At 42.6% G+C, this 21,480-nt stretch overlaps 1 protein-coding gene across 4 annotated transcripts in view; it reads right to left on the reverse strand.

Moving 5' to 3' along the window:
- Nucleotides 1-21,480, reverse strand: part of ANKRD6 (ankyrin repeat domain 6) — a 59,578-nt gene that overhangs the window by 17,723 nt on the left and 20,375 nt on the right. For 3 of the 4 annotated variants that reach the window (XM_006870617.1, XM_006870615.1, XM_006870616.1), the window contains exons 2-6: nt 18,340-18,438; nt 8,277-8,375; nt 6,014-6,112; nt 1,922-2,020; nt 468-566 (exon numbers count right to left, since the gene is read on the reverse strand). In XM_006870617.1, coding sequence (XP_006870679.1) covers nt 468-566; nt 1,922-2,020; nt 6,014-6,112; nt 8,277-8,375; nt 18,340-18,438 — 495 coding nt within the window. The remainder of the gene's footprint in view (nt 1-467; nt 567-1,921; nt 2,021-6,013; nt 6,113-8,276; nt 8,376-18,339; nt 18,439-21,480) is intronic. The other variant, XM_006870618.1, reaches the window with a different exon arrangement.

Genomic DNA, 21,480 nt, shown 5'->3' on the forward strand with positions numbered 1-21,480 from the left:
AAAAAAAAAAAAAAAAAGCCCACCAACACAGAAACTGATCATGTTCCCAACTTTTCAGAAATAAAAGACTCCATCTGCCCAAATAAAAGGAGGTGGCAATGCAAGGAACAGAACTCTTAGAGCTATGAGGCTTTTAATTCTTTGCTTATTTACTAAGTCACGCTATCTTTGTAGACTCCCTTTAAAAAACTGTATTAAAAACCAAAACCCACTCCAGGAGCTCCAGAAAATGCAATATGCAAATGTGGTGATATGCACTGCAATGATAAGGGCACCCTTAATCTGGAGGTCAGAGAAGCCAAGGCCACCAGGGCTCAATGGCATGCCCACACAAAAGTCACCATCAACTCAGTTTCACACAGGCCAGAGGGCACCAGCTCCCAGCAACCTCTGTGCCCATTTACTAACACACCTGCCAGCCCGGGGGAAGGGTGCCTGGCGGCCATGGGGAGGACACATGCACTAACCTGGTTCTTTTCATGGACAGAACAGAAAGCACTGAGGAGGAGCCTAATGATGGACAAGTGATTATAGCGTGCGGCAACGTGCAAACAGGTGTCGCCTGCCTGCGGACAGAAATCACACTCTAAGCACAGTTTGAGCAGTTACAAAGCAAAATAGAAATAAAAATAAAATATCATTTCAGAGCTGGCACACTATCATACATTCTTCAGGGGATGACAACTTGAATGATAAGCACCTCTGTTTTTGATCTTGGCTGCTGTGGTTGCTGCATGCAGTCCTGCTCACTTGATGCCACGTAGGGCAACGAAGTAGGCAACCAGAATCTCCACATCTACATTTCACACATGGATGTTTGTTTCCCATAAGACCCTCACAAGAGCTAAGGCAGGCCCTGTTTACCCTGCATTCAGATAAGGATTCACTGTTTCCACCTCACCTATAATCTCAGAGCTCTGCAATACATTGCAGTAAGAATGTATCGCTTTGGAAATAAGCCAATGGTTGGCTAACAAGACAACGTAGCAGAGTGAGTTGTTGAATTTTAAGAGCACATGTGTTCTAGAAAATTCCAGAAACATCCCTTGTCAGTTGGAACCCAGTATCAGTGTGACCTGAGGAGCGGATGAGGAAGCAGATCACTGGGAGGAAACAAAAAGACATTCAGAATAGCTTAGGGTCAGGATCGTCCTTAGTGGTCACAAACTGAACTCTGTTCACAGAAGGACAAAATTGGAGATGAAGTTGCGACATTCTGCAGCGTTCTCTTGACTCCCGAATTTATAGCTCTGCCTGGAGAACAGCAGCCACTCAACAGAACCTTCTTTCTCTGGATGAAGGAGGAACTGTGTTCATGTTGAGGCACAGGGCTCTCTATGAACCCTGTTAGATGACTGGGTCCCATAAAGGGGAGAGCTAAGGTCATTTGGGGAGAAACACCAGTCAAATTCTCTAGCCAAGGTGGCTAAAGCCTAGGGCTATAAAGGAAACGCAGTGTCTTTAGTGAGAGCTCTTGAGATCTTTTGAGTTGGGCATCTTCTGACTATTGATTCCAAGGACACCTTAATGGTAAGATCAGACTTTACAGATGCCAGGTATGGAGAGCTAGAAAAACAACATTGTAAGGCCTCCCCTGTACTGCATCATACAATACTTGCTAATAATACAATGCTCTATGTGTGCTGGTAGGGGCTTCCTAGCCTATAACTCACCAGAAACATGTAGCAAAAATGAGAAAAGGCACTGAGGAGCCAGGGGAAAGGGCAGAAGAAAAGCCTTGTTTCCAAATTTTTGGACTCCTCATGTCTCTAAAGGATCACTTAGAAAGCTAGTAAAAAATGAATACTTTATCTACATAACTCACAGACACTTTCAATACTTTAATTTATAACTTTCAGTCATCAAGTGAGATCCTGGAGCTGTTTTCCGGTGGCATGAGAAGACGGTTTTGTTCACTCACGTTGTTTTTGAGGTCCGCACGGGAGCCGCCCAGGAGGAGGACCCGTGCACTCTGGGAATGGCTGTTCTGGCAGGCCAGGTGCAGAGCGGTGTTCCCTGCCTGGAGAGAGGCAGACAGAGGGAGGACATGTCAGGGACTCCCTTCTCCACAGGCCTGCACAGGGCACACCTTGCAGAGGGAGAAACAAAGACAGCACTCTTATCCTCATCTTCTGGATAGGCTCTAAGTGGAAATGTTACAACAGTTTGAGATTTGTGGTTGAAGAACCCGAGGCCACTCAGAGAGGTGAAGCAGAGTTTCAGATTTTATTAAGCTGGCTGACTCAGAGGAGCTAATTTCTCCTGATTCTGAGCCCTGAATGGAGGGTAACACGGGCCTTTATGCGATCAGAGTCGGGGAGGGGCCAGGCTGCATACCTGTTGGAGGGCAGGGGGAAAGCCAGGAAGACAAGTCCTATTCCCTAACTTGATTAGCATTCTATCTTATCTCTTAGGTGGGGAAGATTGGTCCCATTCTGTAACCTGATTAGCATTTTAACTTGCCTCCTAGGGCAGAGAGGGCAGTGAATGATTTTTACTTTTTCCTGCTCAGAAGAAAGATTTAATTTGGATTCCAAATAGGTACATATGTCATAAAACCTGAGCTCTAAGTCCTTTCTCAGCTATTTACTAGCTGCAAGCCACTGGGAAAGGCTCCTAATATTCTCAAACTTGAGTCCCTTCTTACAGGTGATACATGGCTGCTAACCAGGAAGCTGCAGGCTCAAACCAGAGTAATGGAATATGTTTATGTATAAACCATCGAATGGGAAACTAATTTGCTCTGTAAACTTTCAACTAAAGTGTACAATTTTTTTTTTTTTTTTTAAGTTGGAGGCTCAATCTACACAGAGGTACCTCAGAAGAAAGATCTGGTGACCTACTTCTGGAAAGTCAATCATTGGCAATCCTACGCAATACTACTCTGACACACATGGGTTTGCCAAGAATTGGAACTAACTCTGACAACCTGTTAAAATGGGGCTGTGAGAAGCTGTTCAGTGTACCTAGGAAAGCAATTTTACTTTCAACTGCATCTTACCATAAAGATAGCAATCCCCTTGCTTTTTGGGCCTCTTTGGGCCAACATGCTATCAGGGGGAGTCAGTTGCTGGAGAAAGACATCATATTTGCCAAGGTAGAGGGTCAGCAAAAAAGAGAAGACCCCCAAGGAAATGGATTGACAGAGTGGCAGCAGCAATGGGCTCTAACGTAACAATTGTGAGGATGGTTCGGGACCGGGCAGTGTTTCATTCTGTTGTGCAGAGGATCATTATGAGTTGGAACCAACTGCACAGCACCTAACAATAACAACAACCTTCAACATGCCATGTCACAATGACAGCCAAGAGTTTGAATAATGTCCACAGCAATCTTGCTGAAAGAATTGGGTGAAATAACAGAGCTTTCTGAGGATATGTGAGTAGGGCCTGAAAGTGCTGGAGAGTTAACAGGAAAAGCAGGCTCAGTAGAGTCTTTAAAAAAAAAACGACAAAAAAAACCCTTGATGGCTAGGATTTGGGAGACCAGCTGTCCAGGTTTGCCTGAAGGTTGTTCTGGAATACAAGACTTTCAGTGCTAATGTCTGGTTTCCCACATGCCATGTAAGCCAGAATCCCCAGAAGGGGTGCAGCTGTGCAAAGGCATTTTTAAAAGCTCCCCCTGGTATTCTAATGTGCAACCAGCGCTGAAAACCACTGGGCTCACTTAAATACTTGAGAGCTTCAAACTGGTTAATTCCAGTTCAACCCCCAGTGGAAAGGCAAATTCTCAGAGGGGATTGAGCCAGAATGAACCAGTTAGAAGCCCTGTACTAACAGCACTCAGGTTTGTGCCTCTCCTCCAAATTCTCAGAGACAATAAAGAAAAAGATTCAACCAAGGCCAGTTAGAACTGATGCTATGAAAGGAGAGAAAAGTGAACAGATGACATTTTCTTCTTTTTTAATATTTCTTCCTCTTCTCAAAAGGTCAGGTATCTAACATCTTGGAGTACCAATAAATGATATCCATAGGGGCGTACTCTCATGACGGAGAGCAGTAAACAGGCAATAAGCCCAGACAGCCACAGCCCTGACCAGCTTTTAACCTCAGAGGAACAAACTCTGAGCTTATATACTTAACCTCCTGAATGCACACAAGAACTCTCAGACTAACACCAACCTCCTGTGGTGTCTCTTGCTGATTCCTCTTGGCACTACTCATGCCTGTCTACTGTTTACTGCCTCAAAGTCTCTCATGGTTCCCTCATGGGTTGAAAGTTCTTCGAGGGAAAGAATCAAGCTATGCATCTTAACATCTCTAATACCGCCTGGTTCACTGCTAGTGGCTGCTCTACCATTCATTCATTCAACAAATATTCTCTAAGCATCTACTGTGTACTTCCTCAAAGTGGAACCTGAGATGGTATGTAATTGCACTTTTTTATTTTTAATACCAACTCTAAGAAGTAGGAGATGCTCAGTTAATGTTCTCTGTGAGGACAGGGGGTGGGGCTTGCTTACTGACAATCTATTATGTTGTTGTAGTTAAGTGTTGTCAAGTTGGTTCCGACTCATAGTGACCCTGTACAGGGTTCCTGAGGAGCGGCTGGTGAGTCTGAAACGCCAACCTCATGGTTCAAACCAACCTTTTGGTCCAGTGCTTCATCCCACAGTGCCACTCTATAAGAACAACAGTGGAAACGCAGTAGTAGCTGGGAGATCTCAACAGAGGTCAAAGGCACTAGGGGAGGGTTCTCTCACTCAACATGCAGATGACACATTCACAAAGGAGTTTCAAAATTTCTTTTCTATCTCCTTAAATGTGTGGCCAGAGTAGTCACTATATTGATGGAGCATATTCCTGATAGGTTGACTTAGCCTGATGTTAAGATCTTGTGTGCAGATGTATATGTATGTATCCTTAACTAGAGACACTATGGTTTCAGATCCAACTTGGTCATGCAAATGTGTGTATGTGTTTTAGGGAGGTGGCTGTTGTCCATGCTTCTATACTGCTGCCACACAAAGGCCCAGTCTAGCACAGAGATGCCAGCTACATTGTGGGAAATCTTCAGGCCCCTTCAAAACCTTAGCACAGATGCATGATGTGCATCCAAGGACAGAAAAGGGGATGCATCTTGACTCCCTTTTCACAACTAATGCAAATAACCCAAGAGTATTGATAATACTTCTTCTTTCTAAAATAAAACACACCCTTTCCCCAATTATATAGGAAATAATGAGCTTATTTCGAAAACGTGTGGAAAGAAACAAAAGTTAAAAATAAAAAATCAATCTGTCTCAATTCCTAGTTAACCATAGTTTACATTTTGGTGGATAGCCTTCCAGACTTTCATTTTTCATGTATATATGCATTGATAGTAAGCATTAAGACATGTAGTGTTTGTTTCCCTTGGTCCTATCTGTCAATAAATTGTGAAAATTATCTCAAAAAATGTAATTTTAATGAGTACACTGTATTCCATTATGCAAATAACCATAATTTTAAATCACACATCCTTTTTTTGCTCCTATAACTAACTTGCTGTCATGAAAATCCTGTAGATACATTTTTATTTTTATCAGTATCTTCTATTGCTTTGTTTTAGAATAAACTTGTAGAAGGACAGTTATTGGGTGAAAACCTAGGACCAATATTAAGGTTCTTGGTTGGTTGGACTGAGTGGAGTTCGAGTGGGCTCACTTACAACCACTCTTACATGTACTGAGCATACACATACCTTTCTAAGTTCTTTTACAGATTTTTTTCAATGCCACCTCTCTATTGCTGTATTTTTCTTTAATATAGTCAAGAAGGTGGGGACATAATCCAATATAGGTTTCAGTAGCAGCTGGATCTTTCACATAATCCGTAGAGTTTTACCAATGCTAAGGGTGGGCTTCCTTTCTAACCTGGAATATTAATCAGCTTCCAGTCTTCTCCACAGATGAAACTTCTGAGTGGAACTGGGACCCTGCCAGGTTCTGCATGCCCTGCTGAGCAATCACTGCTCACCAAGAGGAGGCTCCACATGGATCAAGGTAAGGCCATCCTCACCTGCAGAGTCTTACCTTGTTCCTGGCAAGCACATTGGCTCCTGCCTTAACAAGCAACTTGGCTGACTGGCTGAATCCATGCCAGGATGCTTCATGCAGGGCTGTATTCCCATCCTAAGGAACAAACACAAGGAAAGAAAGCATACTACCCAAGATCGAATTCATCTCATCATATTCTCCAAAGGATCTGAAAATGTTTCTTCTCTTCTCTTGGGTAAATGTTTAGGGCACAACATAGGGCCTGGCTCAATGGGAGTTCCTCATCTGAACCACAGAGCACAGAAAATGATTTGAGTTGACTGTCTCCTCAATTCTTCCAGAAATGGTACCATCCAAGATGTTTAGAAGAGAAATGAGTTCATGATGCACAAAGTATGCCTTAGGGTGCCCTGGGAACCATGGGTGAGAAAGGCTCCAGGGCCATCCAAAGTTCACAGTTAACTGAAAGCAGCCTCAGTCAGGACAAGTTCTGTTCCTCCCCCTTCAGCATCGCTCCTGGGCGTTTGCTCTACTCCTAGCATCAGAGAACTCTGCAGAGACAGAGCAAATGAGGAGCTGGGATTTGTACAGCCCAAGGGCCCGTGGGCCTCATAGATAGATTCCTCCCATTTTCTTCCTCCAAATTTAGTTTCACCCTAAAGAGTTTGACCCCAAATCCTCAGGACCCCAAACAAATGAGCGGCACAGAATGATCTGTAAAGAAGATAAACAAGCATCTTCAATATTTGGCTTTTCAATGGAAACCAGCCAATTAATAAACATAGCTCTTATTTGCTTAATCACACCACCCAATGCCATGAAGATGATCCCAATCATGGTGCCCCCTAAAGGACATAATAGGACCGCTCCTTGGAACTGTTTCCAAGGCTGTAAATCTTCATGGGAACAGACAGCTTCTTCCTTCTCTCAAGGAGCAGCTGGTAGGTTTGAACCACAGACCTAGTGGTTAACAGCCCAGTGCATAACCTACTGCGCCCCTAGAACTCCTTATTTGCCTAATTAAAAAAAAAAAAAAAGTTAAATCCACTGCCACCTAGCTGATTCTGACTCACAGCTACCTGTTCAAGGTCCTCTGAGGCTGTAAATCATCATGGGGGCAGAAAGCCTCATCTTTCTCCTGCTTGGCAGCTGATGGATTTGAATTGCCGTTGGGTTAGCAGTTCAGTGTTTATTCTAAAGCACCAGCAGGGCTCCTTATTTTCATAATTATTGTTGTTGTTAAATGTAGTAAAGTCAGTGCTGTCACATAGCAACCCTGTATAGTGTTTCCGAGGAACGGCTGGTGGATTTGAACCATTGACCTTGTGGTTCGCAGTCCAGTCCTGATCCTACAGCACCAGTACTATGAAAAAGAGATGTTGCTGGGAGCACTGGAGACAGAAGTTAGAAGTTATCATGAGGGAGAAAGGTGGATCCTGTTCCCAGGTCAGCCAGTTGGGGGCAGTGCAGAAGTATGTACCAAGTATAGCTAAGCTCTGGCTTAGATTTCTATACCAAACACACCTGGGTCTCCAGCTAATACTTGGAAACATGCATGAAAGAGACAAAGGCTAGTGCTGCTGACACACTCGGGGGAAACCTGGGCTCCCAGTAGACATGGTGCCTGCACACATCAGCAGCCATGGTGCAGGGTGATGCTGGGATGATGTGACTGCACATGTAGGAAGCAGTTGGCACTACAGGAGGTGAATGGAAGGGACCACAGAGGAGGAGTAATGATCTGCTTCTTGATCCAGTGCTGGTCCCATAGGTGTGATCAGGCAGGAAAAATTCAGGGAGTATATTATGCTTCAATGAAAGGCTGGTTTAAAACATAAATAAAAAAGGCAAGTATCCTCACTGAGGCCTCCATAAGGCATCACATCTAGATCATTGTTGCTGCTAATGTTAAGTGCAGTCAAGTTGGTTCCCACTCATAGAGACCCTATATAAGGTTCCAAAGGAGCGGTTGTTGGGTTTGAACTGCTGACCCTGTGGTTAGCAATTCAGTGTTTATCCTATAGTACCATACCAGGACTTGAATGATATATGTGGTTGCCTCTGATGCCACAAAAACAGCGTGAAGGATTAAAGTTTACAATTTGCTAGGAAACCAGGGACCCTTGCAACAGAAACTGTCTGATCTTGTCATGTGAACTCATGAATGGTAAGACCCAGGAAGAGTAACACCGTGAGTACTAGCGTTTCTTTCTAAATTGGACTTTTCCAGCTCCCACTGTGATCGTGGCCCACAAGCTCAGGTGGTGCTGCAGTGCAGAAAGGAACCACACCCCCTTACCTTGTCCTGCCTGTCCAAAGCACACCCCTCCTGGATGAGCGCAGCGAGGATCTCGGTGTTCCCCACCACCGTGGCACGGTGCAGGGCGGTCTGGTCCCCCTGCACATGACAGAGAAGCAGAACCAGTGATCAGTTCTTCCCAACAGACCCCATACCACTTCTCCAGACTGACACAGGACATGTCCCGTTTCCATACAGAGCAGACTGGTGAGTCCAAAGAACTTGGTTACAATGGGCAAGGCGGGCTTTGCATTCTAGTTAGTAGACAGTGCATACATCCTGGCCTGACGGCAAACTCCACCACAAGACGCCCCTCAGCTGCAGAGCCAGCCTTAACAGAATGGGTTGGTAAGATCTGAGAAAGACAGGTCTGAAAGCCATACTGGGTGTGCCAAGCACTTGAACCAACAATGCCTGGAATTTCTATGACACGCTAGGCCCTCTTATTCCCTTCCTCCAGAGCAATCACTGTCCAGCTCTGTTATGATTTGATGTCCAGCATCCATGATTTGATGATGGCCATATAATTTGTTAACTTGCTCTAGCCAAGAGCAAAACAGGGTTACTCTGATTTCATCTGAGGACCCCAGGAATTTCATGGCCCCAAGCCATGTACATCCACAGCCTCTATCATTACATACATCTAAACAGCCTCCTCCAATATTTTACAACAACATCCTTACTGCTTTATGTTGCATTTGACCCCTTTCTCTGTGGTCAGATTCCTGGGATTGCCAACTCCCCTCTTTCTTGCTCAGAGTGCCTAAGGGAACTTGACTTTTGCCCTAATTGCAGCTCAGAAGACTAAGCACTCCCAGAGGTAAGAAGGTTAAGAGTGTAATAGGAGAGTTCTGAAGTCTGTAAGAGCGAGCAAGCAAGCACACTTTATCTCCAGCCTTGACTCAGGAAAATCAAGTCGAGACAAATCAGATGGAGCCACTCAAACTGGTCAAGGCTCCAACAGAGAGATGGGTAAGCTGTGTGGAAATTCCTAGTGGAAGGGAAGAGCTCAGGAGACCTGGGTACAGTCCTGACTCACAAGTGCAGAGTCTTGGAAAGGATCTGTCACCTCTGTAAAAGGAGAAGGATGATCCTCAAGATCCCCCCCTTCCCTGAGATTCGACGATTGAGCTGGTAAGAGTTTCATATAAATGAAATTTTCTGGCAGAGCAATGGAGGCGCAAAGTGTACATTCAGGCATCATTTTATTGATATTTAGCCTGAGAGAGAAAAAGGGAGACAATTACAAAACAGGAAGCATGGGATTTTTTTTTTTAAAGAGGAATACACTGTTACTTGTAATAGCCATAATGAAATAGCTGTATTATTTACTAAACTTCTTGATGTCCTACGTTGTTGTTGTTGTTAAGTGCTATCGAGTCGGTTCCAACTCATAATGACCCTGTATATGGTTTCCAAGGTAAGCCTGAACCGCCAACCTTGCAGTTCAAACCAACCTTGCAGTCCAGTGCATTAATCCATAGCGCCACACCAGGAAACATGGGATTTTCGTTTTTTTTGTTTGTTTTTTTTTTTCAAAAAAAGAGGAATACACTGTTACTTGGAAATAGCCATAATGAAATATCAATACTATTTACTAAACTTCTTGATGTTTTATAGTCATCAATAATGCATATTAAAAGCATCTAGTTAAAATTCAAATTAACTTTCTTAAAATTAAAAAGGTCTCTGTTTAAAAATCCATGAGGGGAAGTGATTTTATTTTCTTCCTGATACTTTTTAACATTTTCCAAATTGTTATATTTAGCACACGGAGCTGTTAGCACCAGGAAAAAGCGTCTATTTATTAAAAGTCTCAGCAGTAGGAATGTGGCAGTGATGGTACTGTGCAAATCTCAGAACCTCTTCTCACTGTTCATTAATAGACTTGAAGGGATCTCCACAGGGCCGGGTGAGGTCAGACCCATTATCACCATTTCATCAGCTGTCCTGGACATTTCCAGCACCGGTCCTCTGCTTGGTCCTTCTATTTAAACAGGACCCTTCTTGTGTGTCATACAGTCAAAAGAAGAACATGGACACTAGGTCAGTGGTTGTAAGAGGTGTGCTGTGCCATTATGGGATACATTTTAATCACCTTAGCAAGTATTATAGAGATATACTGAATTTATATACATTATACTAAGTAAGAAATGATAGGAGAAACTGACCACATCCTCATTTTAAAAACTTATGTAAGACTGCCCATTTCCCTACCAAAATGGTGTTTTTTTTTCTGAAATTGACCTCTATTTCACTACTTACTGGTTTGCTGACAAAGATTAAAGCATATTCTCTCAGGGTAAACACTGACTTGTTCAGAATTCTGTTTGCTGTTGTTAGCTACTTTTGAGCCAGCTTCCCAATTTACGACAATCCCATATGAAACAGGACCAGACACAGTATTTCTACTGGCTAATGTTTAGAATGGTATGCGGAAATCATTGGACAATCTCTTTGATATCCCATGGGAGTAAAGTTTTACTCAAGGTAATACAGAAACAGCTACAAGCATTACATTGACAGAGAACTTCCAGAGGTTCACGCTGGATTCAGAAGATGATGTGGAATGAGGGATATCATTGCTGATGTCTGATGGATCTTGGCTGATAGCAGAGAATATCAGGAAGATGTTTACCTGTGCTTTACTGACTACACAAAGGCTTTAGATTGTGTGGATCATGACAAGCTATCGACAACATTGTGAAGTATGAATATTCTGGAACACTTAATTGTGCTCATGAGGAATCTGTACCTGGATCAAGGGGCAGTTGTTTGAACAGAACATGGGAACACGGAATGGTTTCAAATTAAGAAAGGTGTGCGACAAGGTTGTCTTTCACCATACTTATTCAACCTGTATGCTGAGCAAATATCTGAGAAGCTGGGTTCTATGAAAAAAAGCATGGCAACAGTATTGGAGGAAGACTCATTAACAACCTGCAATACGCAGATGATACAACCTTACTTGCTGAAAGTGAAGAGCACTTAAAATATTCACTGATGAAAATCAAAGAGCACAGCCTTCAGTATGGATTACATCTCAATGTCAAGAAAACAAAAATCCTCACCACTGGACCACTAAACAACATTCTTATCAACAGAGAAAAGATTGAAGTTGTCAAGGATTTCATTCTTGGATCAACTATCAACACTCATGGAAGCAGCAGTCAAGAAATCAAAGGACGTATTGCATTAGACAAATCTGCTGCACAGGAACTTTTTAAAGTGTTGAAGAGCAAAGATGTCAGCTTGAGGACTAAGGTTCGCCTGACCCGAGCCATGGTATTTTCAATAAAGGGGTTACGAGTAGGGCTGACAACCTCAAGGTCAGCAGTTGGAAACTACCAGCGGTTCCATGGGAGAACGATGAGGCATTCTGCTCCCATAAAGATTTACAGCCTTGGAAACCCTGTGCAGGGTCACTATGAGTTGGAACTGACTCCACGGTACTTAACAACAACAAAAACAACATATGCATGTGAAAGCTGGACAGTGAATAAGGGAGACCATAGAAGAATTGATGCTTTTGAGTTATGGTGTTGGAGGAGAATATTGAAAAGTGCCATGGGCTGCCAAAAGAACCAAAAGATGCATTTTGGAAGAAGTTCAGCCAGAGTGCTCCTTGGAGGCCAAGATGGCCCAACTTCATCTCTCATACTTCGGACATATTGTCAGGAGGGACCAGTCGCTGAAGAAGGATATCATGTTTGGTAAGGTGGAGAGTCAGAGAAAAGAGGAAGACCCTTAATGAGATGGATTGGCCACGTGGCGGCATTGATGAACTCAAGCGTGGCAACAGTAGCGAGGTTGGCCAGGATTGGGCAGTGTTTCGGTCTGTTGTGCATAAGGTCGCTATGAGTTGGTGCCAACTCAATGGCACCTAACAACAATGTTCAGAAAGGACTCCTGGTGTGGCGCTGTGGGTTAATGCACCAGACTGCAAAGCTGTGTGAACTGCAAGGTTGTCAGTTCAAGCTCACCAGCTGCTCCTTGGAAACCCTACACAGGGTTGCCATGGGTAGGAAATAACTCAACGGCACTTCACAACAACAACAATATTCAGAAATAGGCAACCAGGCCTTTCTTCCCAGTCACTCTTCATCTGGAAGCTCCACTGAAACCTGTTCAACATCACAGTAACATGCAAATCTCCACTGGCAAGAGGGGCACTGGCCAGAAATCAAAGCAGGTGTCCCACACAGAAGACAAGAATTGTACCATTGAACTGTCGCTGCCCTCTGCTATCATGGAGAGGTGTTTCCGAGTTCCTGCTAATTCCTAGCATCTTGGACCAATGAGCACAGCCTTTTACACAGTAGAACTCACCATTCCATATACATTGTACATAAAGCATTGAGCAAGAAGCCCTGGACACCTGGGGAGAGTCAGTAACTCTTACTATAGAAATGACTGTGCAAAGGGCTTATGCTGGTTAGGACAGTCTAATCTAAGCCTTGGAGTAGGTTAAATGTATCACGTTTCACATACTGCCTTCTACAGTTTGAGATGAGGCAGCTTTGGAACATACCAGTATTATTGCTTTCCTCATGAATGTACTGTATTTACTGCACTCAAGTGAACTTTCCTTTGTGAAATTCTAGTTGAATGCAAGAAGCTACACGTAACTTTCAGATGTTAACTTCTAGATGGATCAACCTAAGGAGTCCTGGTGTGGCACTGTACAATAAGCATGTGACTGTCATCCACAAGGTCAGCGGTTGAAACCCACCAGCCATTCCTTGGAAACCCTATACAGGGTCATTATGAGTCAGAGCTGACTCTATAGTACTTAACAGCAACAAGGAGAACTAAAGACGTTTGTGAGGTGTGTGACTTATGTGAGGAGGTATGTAGCATCATTTTGTGATCCATTTCAAGCACCTTAGGAAGTAGTTCTAAATGAAGCATGCTTAATGCTTAAACAAGTTATTACAAGTGAAGCTGCCCAAGTTTTAATTTTTAAAAACTTCTAGAAGAACTTTTAAGACTTCTCATTTGCCTCCAGAATCGTGATGGAGTTTACCGAAACTGACCTAAAGTATGGTGTAAACCCAAATTATCCAAAACCAATTGGGCCATGAGTCTCTAGTTGCTCTTTCTCAGTGGACACTTTGTAAACAGACTGTCTGTCCTCAGTATATAGTGATCCTTCCGTCTTCACCAACCTCCAAAGCAAGGGTCCTTCCTTTATCAGCAGTCAGGTAAACACTGCTATGAGGGCCAAAGTCAGCCCTCCCCACCACACAGCTAACCGTCAGTGGGTGGTTAGCTTTGCCCTCAGCATGAGAGACATGAAATACAAAATACAGGGCTGCCCAGGGTTATCTCTGAGCTATTTTTCCCAGAACACACAAAACATTTCACACCCTCTATCGACAGCACACAACAACAGCAGCATAGATTCTATGGCACTTAACAACAACATGGACTCCTGGTGTGGCACTGTGGGATTAGCACTGAACTGCGAATCATAAGGTCAGCAGTTCACATCCACCAGCTTCTCCTCGGAAACCCTATACAGGGTCTCTATGAGTCGGAACTGACCAGATGGCACTTAACAGCAACATGGAAGCAGGGTCCTGATGTGGTGCTGTAGGAGTGACACTGGAATGCTAACTATAAGGTCTACAGTTCAAACCTACCAGCCACTCCTTGGAAACCCCATACAAGCTCGTTATGAGTCGGAACTGAGTCAACAGCACTTAACGACAACATGGGAGCAGGATCAGTTACCTGCAAATCCACTTTCCTCCAATAGAACTAAAACTTTTGTTGTAGTATTTCCTCTTTGAAATCTCACTCAGAAAAGTACAAAATGTGCCCTTAATACATACTTGCTAAAGTCCAAGCAACAACTTTGACATATCTGTATTCCCTTTGTTGTTGTTCAGTGCCTAAGAGTCGATTTCGACTCATAGTAACCCTGTGTAGGGTTTCCGAACAGCAGTTTATTGGTTTGAACTGCCAACCTTGTAGTTCAAGCTAACTTTGCAGTCCAGTGCTTTATCCTAAAGTGCCACATCAGGACTCCATGACTTAAATAAACCACAAAACTCTGGGGGGGAAAATGCTGAGACTATTTATTGAACTCTTGCTATGAGTCCCTGAGTAGTGAACATTGTTAATGTGCTCAGCTGCTACCCCAAAGGGCGGAGGTTTGAGTCTACCCAGAGATGCTTCAGAAGATACGGTATCCTACTTCTGAAAAAGCAGCCACTGAAAGCAGTAAGAAGCACAGCTCTACTCTGACACACTAGGGCGCCACGAGTCAGTCTATTTGATGGCAAATGGTTTAGGGTTTTTTGGTTTATTATATGCCAAGTGCTATGGCACTGATGATCTCATTTTATTGATAAGAAAACTAAGACCCAGCATCATTCTGGCCTAGCCTAACATAGCCAGCTAATTTGTGGTGGCATGTTTGAGCCACTATCTAAACTTTTGAGCCCTTTGCATTCACCACAAGTTGTTTCCTACTTGTGAATTCAATTAGCTTTAAAACGGGCCTTAGAAAAAGATCAGATGCCTCTGAGGGGTGCAGGCTGCCTCTTAAGTGAGTCATCAACTAGGTGCTTAGCACAGTGTCTTGGCCTTCATAGGCACCCAGGAAGTATCTATTGAGTGATTAACTACAAAGTGAAGGAAGAAATAGTGCTACAGCTAGAAACTTGAAGAGCCAGCAACCCTGAAATTTGGCACTTTGGTTTGGAACATGCTGACCTATTCACAAAGCACATGAGTTACAATCTTCAATTTTCCTAAGACATAAGTGCTTTTCACTTTGGGATTTTAAGAGGTTTGCAACCTCTGAAGTCTAAAATTTATTTTTTAAAATACTTTTGATATTGCCCTTCTACACAGTGAAAAAGAGGGAGCGCAGTGTATGCAGAATTTCAAAGCCAAGCTCGTGGAAGAAACCCCAGTCATGCAAGGGTGAAGCTGCTCCTCTCAGGAGGAATCCCTCTGAGGCAGTACAGACAGACATGTTGCAAGGAAGCTCAAACAGGTTGGGTGCACAAAGCATATTGCTAACCTCTTTTTCTCTTTCTGATCTTCTAGGGTTCTTCCTAGCCTTTCTTCTCTGGTTTTTCTTATTTTTGTCTTCCTTCATGCTTTCTACTGAGACCACAGGGTTCTGGACTATTTCTGAGGTGGGGGCTGTGTGATTGCCCATTGACCAATCAGAGATGATGTGACAGCCCCAATGGGAGTTGACAGGATTGGCGGGAAGCAAGAGGGAATTTGCTTCTGGAGTTGCATATTCTAAAGAACTGGTTTCCATAGGTTGAAATTCATAATAATCCCACTCCAGGCCACTGGAGGTCATTCTTCCACTAATTCTCAGTCTTTAACATGACATAAAGATCAGTATCTGTAGAATATTAAGTTGGGAGTAAATTCTTCACAGCATCAACATTTTCTATGTGTACTCATTACCCAAGGTAGGAAACTTCTGAGATAATTTTCTTTTCAATAATTCATCTGCCCACCTTCTTTAAAGAACACACATGAAGCATTTTCTTCAAATTCTTGCATATGTTTCACCAATAGGCATGATAAATGCATAGAAGACCAACATAGCAAATGCACTACTTCAGAACTAGTAACGGTCAATTCTACCTTCTCCCTTCCCAGTTATTTTTATACCTTTTTTGTTTTAATTTATCAGGGAGAAGCAAGGTACACATTGTCTAGGGCAAGAAAAAGATGCAAACTAAATAATAACTTCAATAAATAAAAAGGTGTCTCTGTCTAAAAGTAGGGATGGCTTTTCTTCTGCAGACATATCTCACCTCAGTTACTGTGATGGTCAATTTTATGAGCCAATCAAACTAGCCAATTTGATTCCCAGTGGTTTGGCCAAACACTAGACCAGTTGCTGTGTTACAATGTAATCTAATATATTTTAATGCAATGTAATTACTTTCCACAATGTAATCTAATGTAATCAACTGATCAGTTGAAAAGAGTGTTTCCTTAGGGTGTGTTCTGCCTCCAGTCTATAAACAGATATTTTGGTTGAACTAACTCTCTCCACTATGAATCCTATTGGCTAACCTATAGATCTTGGGATTCAAGTCTGCAGAAATCTCCAGCCTGCTGCCTATGCTACAGATTTCGGATTTGTTGTGTGAGCCAAGCTCCTGAAATAGATCAGCCCCACCCCACCACCCTTTTTTCTCTCTCTCTCTGTTATAAGCTGCTGTCAATCAAGTCAGTCTACAACTCATAGCAACCCCATGTCTTACAGGAAAGACCTGCTCCATGAGGATTTCTTGGCTGTAATCTTTACGGAAACAATTCACCAGGTCTTCCATGGGTGGGTTTGAACCACCATCCTTTGGATTAGCAGTCAATTGCAAACCTCTTGGGTTACCCAGGCTAAGAACTAAATATATGGACCTCATTGGTTCTGTTTCTCCAAACGACCCTCACTAACAGATATCTTGTTAGAACCCCTGGCTGTTTTACCTCCCACCTTGCCTAATGTAAAAAGCAGCAGTTCTAGGACATTCGTGGGGCATATGCTGCATGAAAACATAATGCTACTTGGGGTTCAGAACCTGAGGTGCTGGGCTGGGATGGGTTAGCATGTGTGGCACTGCAGCCTTGCCACCAAGGCAAGAAAGGGCTTTAATTATGTAAAGAGAAGACAAGATGCATCCTAACATGTCTGCACCAGCAATTCAACACCCCACCTTCTCTGTGGTGAGAATCTCTTCTCCCTCCCTGTATTTTTGTCCCTGTCATCTAAGGATATCATATAATCAAGAATGCTATGATGGCTACAGTACAGGAAAATAAAGCAGGATTATGACCCAAGGTACATATCAACAGCTTAAAGCAAAATCTGCATCTTTTGAAAATAACATCCTTGATGACCAAACAGATACAAGAAAGAACTGGGGATTCATGAAAGACACAGGACTACTACCTGCTTATGCATAATACAATGCCATATTTTGTTATTTTTTTGAAAATGCTTTTCTTGTCACTTGTGAATGTGTTTGCCAAGTTTTTGGACATTGCTCAGAGATCAAAGGAAAACTAGAAGGGCTTGCGTAAACCACACCCTTACATACCCAAGGTTCTGAAATTTGAATAATATTCTATTATTTTATGTTAAAAATGTAAATCTGGAAGGGGCTGTACAGAGTGTAAACTTTGCAAGACAGTACTGTGTTCTATACATTTGCTTTTATTTATTAGAGTCCTACGATACATATTAGAGTTGCGTTTGTTTCTGAAAATAGTTTTCAGTGATATGACCCTAACAGCTCATTAGTGGACAGTTTACCTGTCCTGTCCACATCTGCTTCTTGAGAATTCATCTTTCCCCTAACAGAGTATGGGTGACATCACCCCTACTGTACTCACTGCTGTACTCTCAGACAGCAACCCAGCTGACTCAGGAAGGGATGGTTAAGTCACCCAGAGACTGAATGAAGAGACTCAGAGACGGAATTGAGTTGGTAACCAAGTCTCAATAATGATGAAGCACTAGAGTGAATTCTTACTGGAGGTGTTCTTTTCTTAGAGTCCATGAGATATGTCTCCTTTTATTTCCCCTTGGATTAATTGGAATAAATTCTTTTCAACTAAATATACACTGGCTTACATAGGTCAAGGTGAGAAAAGGAAAAAATTGAGGTTTTAACCCCACCTCTTCTTCAATGGTAAGTGTGGTAAATGTCACACATTTCGAGCAAGTCCTTTCCATGTGTGTTTGTATGTGGTGTTCCATGTACTAGTACTGGACACAGGAGGAAATGCCCTGTCTGGTTCTGTACTTGAATGATAATAGCTAAGGAATAAATTATGACTGGGAAAACCATTCCGCGTTCACCAAACTCTAACTTACTTCTGAGGAAGAGTCTCAGAGGAGACATTCAAACTACACTTCTGCCTATCATGGAGGACCAGGATGGAGGTAAAAAGTGTATGAGGGCATCTACCACCCTCCTGCCTCACAGTTGGTTATGTATTGTACTGTGCATTTCTAGGCAGACAAACTTCCTGGCCAACACATCCCCTGATAGAAACAATGACTTCTACTCACATCATCCTGGACATCGAGGTCACAGCCAGCCTTCAGCAAGATCTGAACGACAGAGAGATGGCCCTTATTGGCAGCAAGATGCAATGGGGTCCGGCCATGCTGTTGATGAAAAGGAAATACCCATTAAACTACTTCCTGAGGAGGAGGGGCTAAAGCAAGATCTGCACAGTAGCTTTAAAGGAGATCACCTCTTCTCCCTCCTTCTCAGTTTGGCAGAAGATTCATATTGATTTATCCAAAATTCAAGTTTGTCTCAGTTAACCACAGTATAATCAATGAACAAAATATACTTAGAATGTAAAAACTTCCTTTAGGACATCATTTCTATTCCCTACTCATCAAACTTTGTTGGTGGTGTTGTGTGTCGGCAAGTTGGTTCTAACTCATAGCAACTCTGTATAGGCTTTCTGAGATTGTAAATCTTTATGGGAGAAGAAAGCCTCATTTTTCTCCTGTGGAGTAACTGATGGATTTGAACTGATACAGTTAACAGCCCAAAATGTAACCCACTATGCTATTAGGCCTTTGCTAATGACAGAGAACTTCCAGAGGTTCTAGCCAGATTCAGAAGAGGACGTAGAACAAGGGATGTTATAGCCGACATTAGATGGATCTTGACTGAAAGGAGAGAATACCAGAAAGATGTGTGACTGTGTTTATTGACTACTCAAAGGCTTTTGATTATGTGAATCATGACAAACTATGGGCAACACTGTGGAGAATGAGTATTCTGGAACACTTAATTGTACTCATGAGAAACCTGTACATAGACCAAGAGGCAGATGTTCCAACAGAACAAGGGAACACCGAATGGTTTAAAATTAGGAAAAGGGTGCATCAGGATTAGCGGAAGACTCATTAACAACCTGCGATACGCAGATGATACAACCTTGCTTGCTGAAAGTGAGGAGAACTTCAAATACTGACAAAGATAAAAGACCACACAGCCTTTGGTATGCATTGCATCTCAATGTAAAGAAAACAAAAATCCTCACCACTGAACCAATAAACAACATCCATATAAATGGAGAAAGTACTGAACTTGTCAAAGATTTCATTTTGCTTGGATCAACCATCAACACTCCTGGAAGCAGCAATCAGGAAATCAAATGACATATTGCATTACGCAAATTTGATATACAAGACCTCTTTAAAGTGTTCAAAAATGTCAATCTGAGGACTAAGGTGCGCTTGATCCAAGCCATGGTATTTTCAATAACCTCACGTGCATGTGAAAGTTGGACAGTGAATAAGGACGACTATAGAATTGATGTGTTTGAGTTTTGGTGTTGGAGGAGAATACTGAAGTACCATGGAATGCCAAACAAACAAACATTTGTGGTGAAAGTACACCCAGATGCTCCTTGGAAGCCAGGATGGCCAGATTTTGTCTTTCATACTTCAGACGTATTGTCAGGAGAGACCTATCCCTGGAGAAGGATATCATGGTAAAGTGGAGGGTCAGAGAAAAAAGGAAGACCCCTAACGAGATGTACTTCCATCAAGTCAAGTCCAACTCAGGGTCACCCATGTGTTAGAGTAGAACTATGTTCCATAGTTCAATAATGAACCATGTTCATTATTGAAAGATTCTTTGGGCAAATTATTGAATGGTGCAGAAAGCATCAAGAGAAGATGGAAGGAATACAGTCACTGTACCAAAAGGAAATGGTTACTGTTCAACCATTTCAAGAGGTACCATATGACCAAGAGCTAATGATACTCAGGGAGGAAGTCCAAGGTGCATCGAAGGAATTGGCAAAGAACAAGGCACCAGGAATTGATGGAATAAAAATTGAAATCTTTCAAGAAAGTGAGGAGGCACAGGAGGCACTCACTCATCTATGCCAAGAAATTTGGAAGACAACTATATGGCTGACTGATTGGAAGAGATCCATATTTGTGCCCATTCCAAAGAAAGGTGGCACGACGGAATGTGGAAATCATTGGATAATCTCTCCGATATCTCAAGCAAGTAAAGTTTTGCTAAAGGTAATACAGAAACAGCTACAATCATACATTGACAGAGAACTTCCAGAGGTTCAAGCTGGATTCAGAAGAAGCCGTGGAATGAGAGATATCATTGCTGATGTCCGATAGATCTTGGCTGAAAGCAGACAATATCAGAAAGATGTTTACCTGTGCTTTATTGACTACGCAAAGGCTTTTGATTGTGTGGATCATGACAAGCTATGGACAACATTGAGAAGTATGAGTATTCTGGAACACTTAATTGTACTCATGAGGAATCTGTACCTGGACCAAGAAGCAGTTGTTTGAACAGAACATGGGAACACTGAATGTTTTAAAATTGGGAAAGGTGTGAGACAGGGTTGTATTCTTTCGCCATACTTGTTCAACCTGTATGCTGAGCAAATAATACGAGAAGCTGGGTTCTATGAAGAAAAACGTGGCATCAGGATTGGAGGAAGACTCATTAACAACCTGCAATATGCAGATGATACAACCTTGTTTGCTGAAAGTGAAGAGGACTTAAACATTTACTGATGAAGATCAAAGAGCACAGCCTTCGGTATGGATTACATCTCAATGTAAAGAAAACAAAAATCCTCACCACTGGACCAATAAACAACATTCTTATCAACGGAGAAAAGATTGAAGTTGTCAAAGACTTCATTCTTCTTGGATCAACTATCAACACTCACAGAAGCAGCAGTCAAGAAATCAGATGACGCATTAGGCAAATCTGCTGCACAGGAACTTTTTAAAGTGTTGAAGAGCAAAGATGTCAGCTTGTGAACTAAGGTGCACCTGACCCAAGCCATGGTATTTTCAATAACCTCATATGGATGCGAAAGCTGGACAGTGAATAAGGAAGATTGTAGAAGAATTGATGCCTTTGAATTATGTTGTTGGAGGAGAATACTAAAAGTGTCATGGGCTGCCAAAAGAAACAATAGATCCATCCTGGAAGAAGCACAGCCAGAGTGCTCCTTAGAGGCCAAGATGACCAAACTTCGTCTCTCATACTTTGGACATATTGTCAGGAGAGAATAGTCGCTAAAGAAGGATATCATGCTTGGTAAGATGGAGGGTCAGAGAAAAAGAGGAAGACCCCCACAGAGATGGATTGGCCAAATGGCAGCATCGATGGACTCAAGTGTGGCAACAGTAGTGAGG

The sequence above is a fragment of the Chrysochloris asiatica genome, unplaced genomic scaffold (genome assembly GCF_000296735.1).
Source record: "Chrysochloris asiatica unplaced genomic scaffold, ChrAsi1.0 scaffold00146, whole genome shotgun sequence".
NCBI classification, from domain to species: domain Eukaryota; kingdom Metazoa; phylum Chordata; class Mammalia; order Afrosoricida; family Chrysochloridae; genus Chrysochloris; species Chrysochloris asiatica.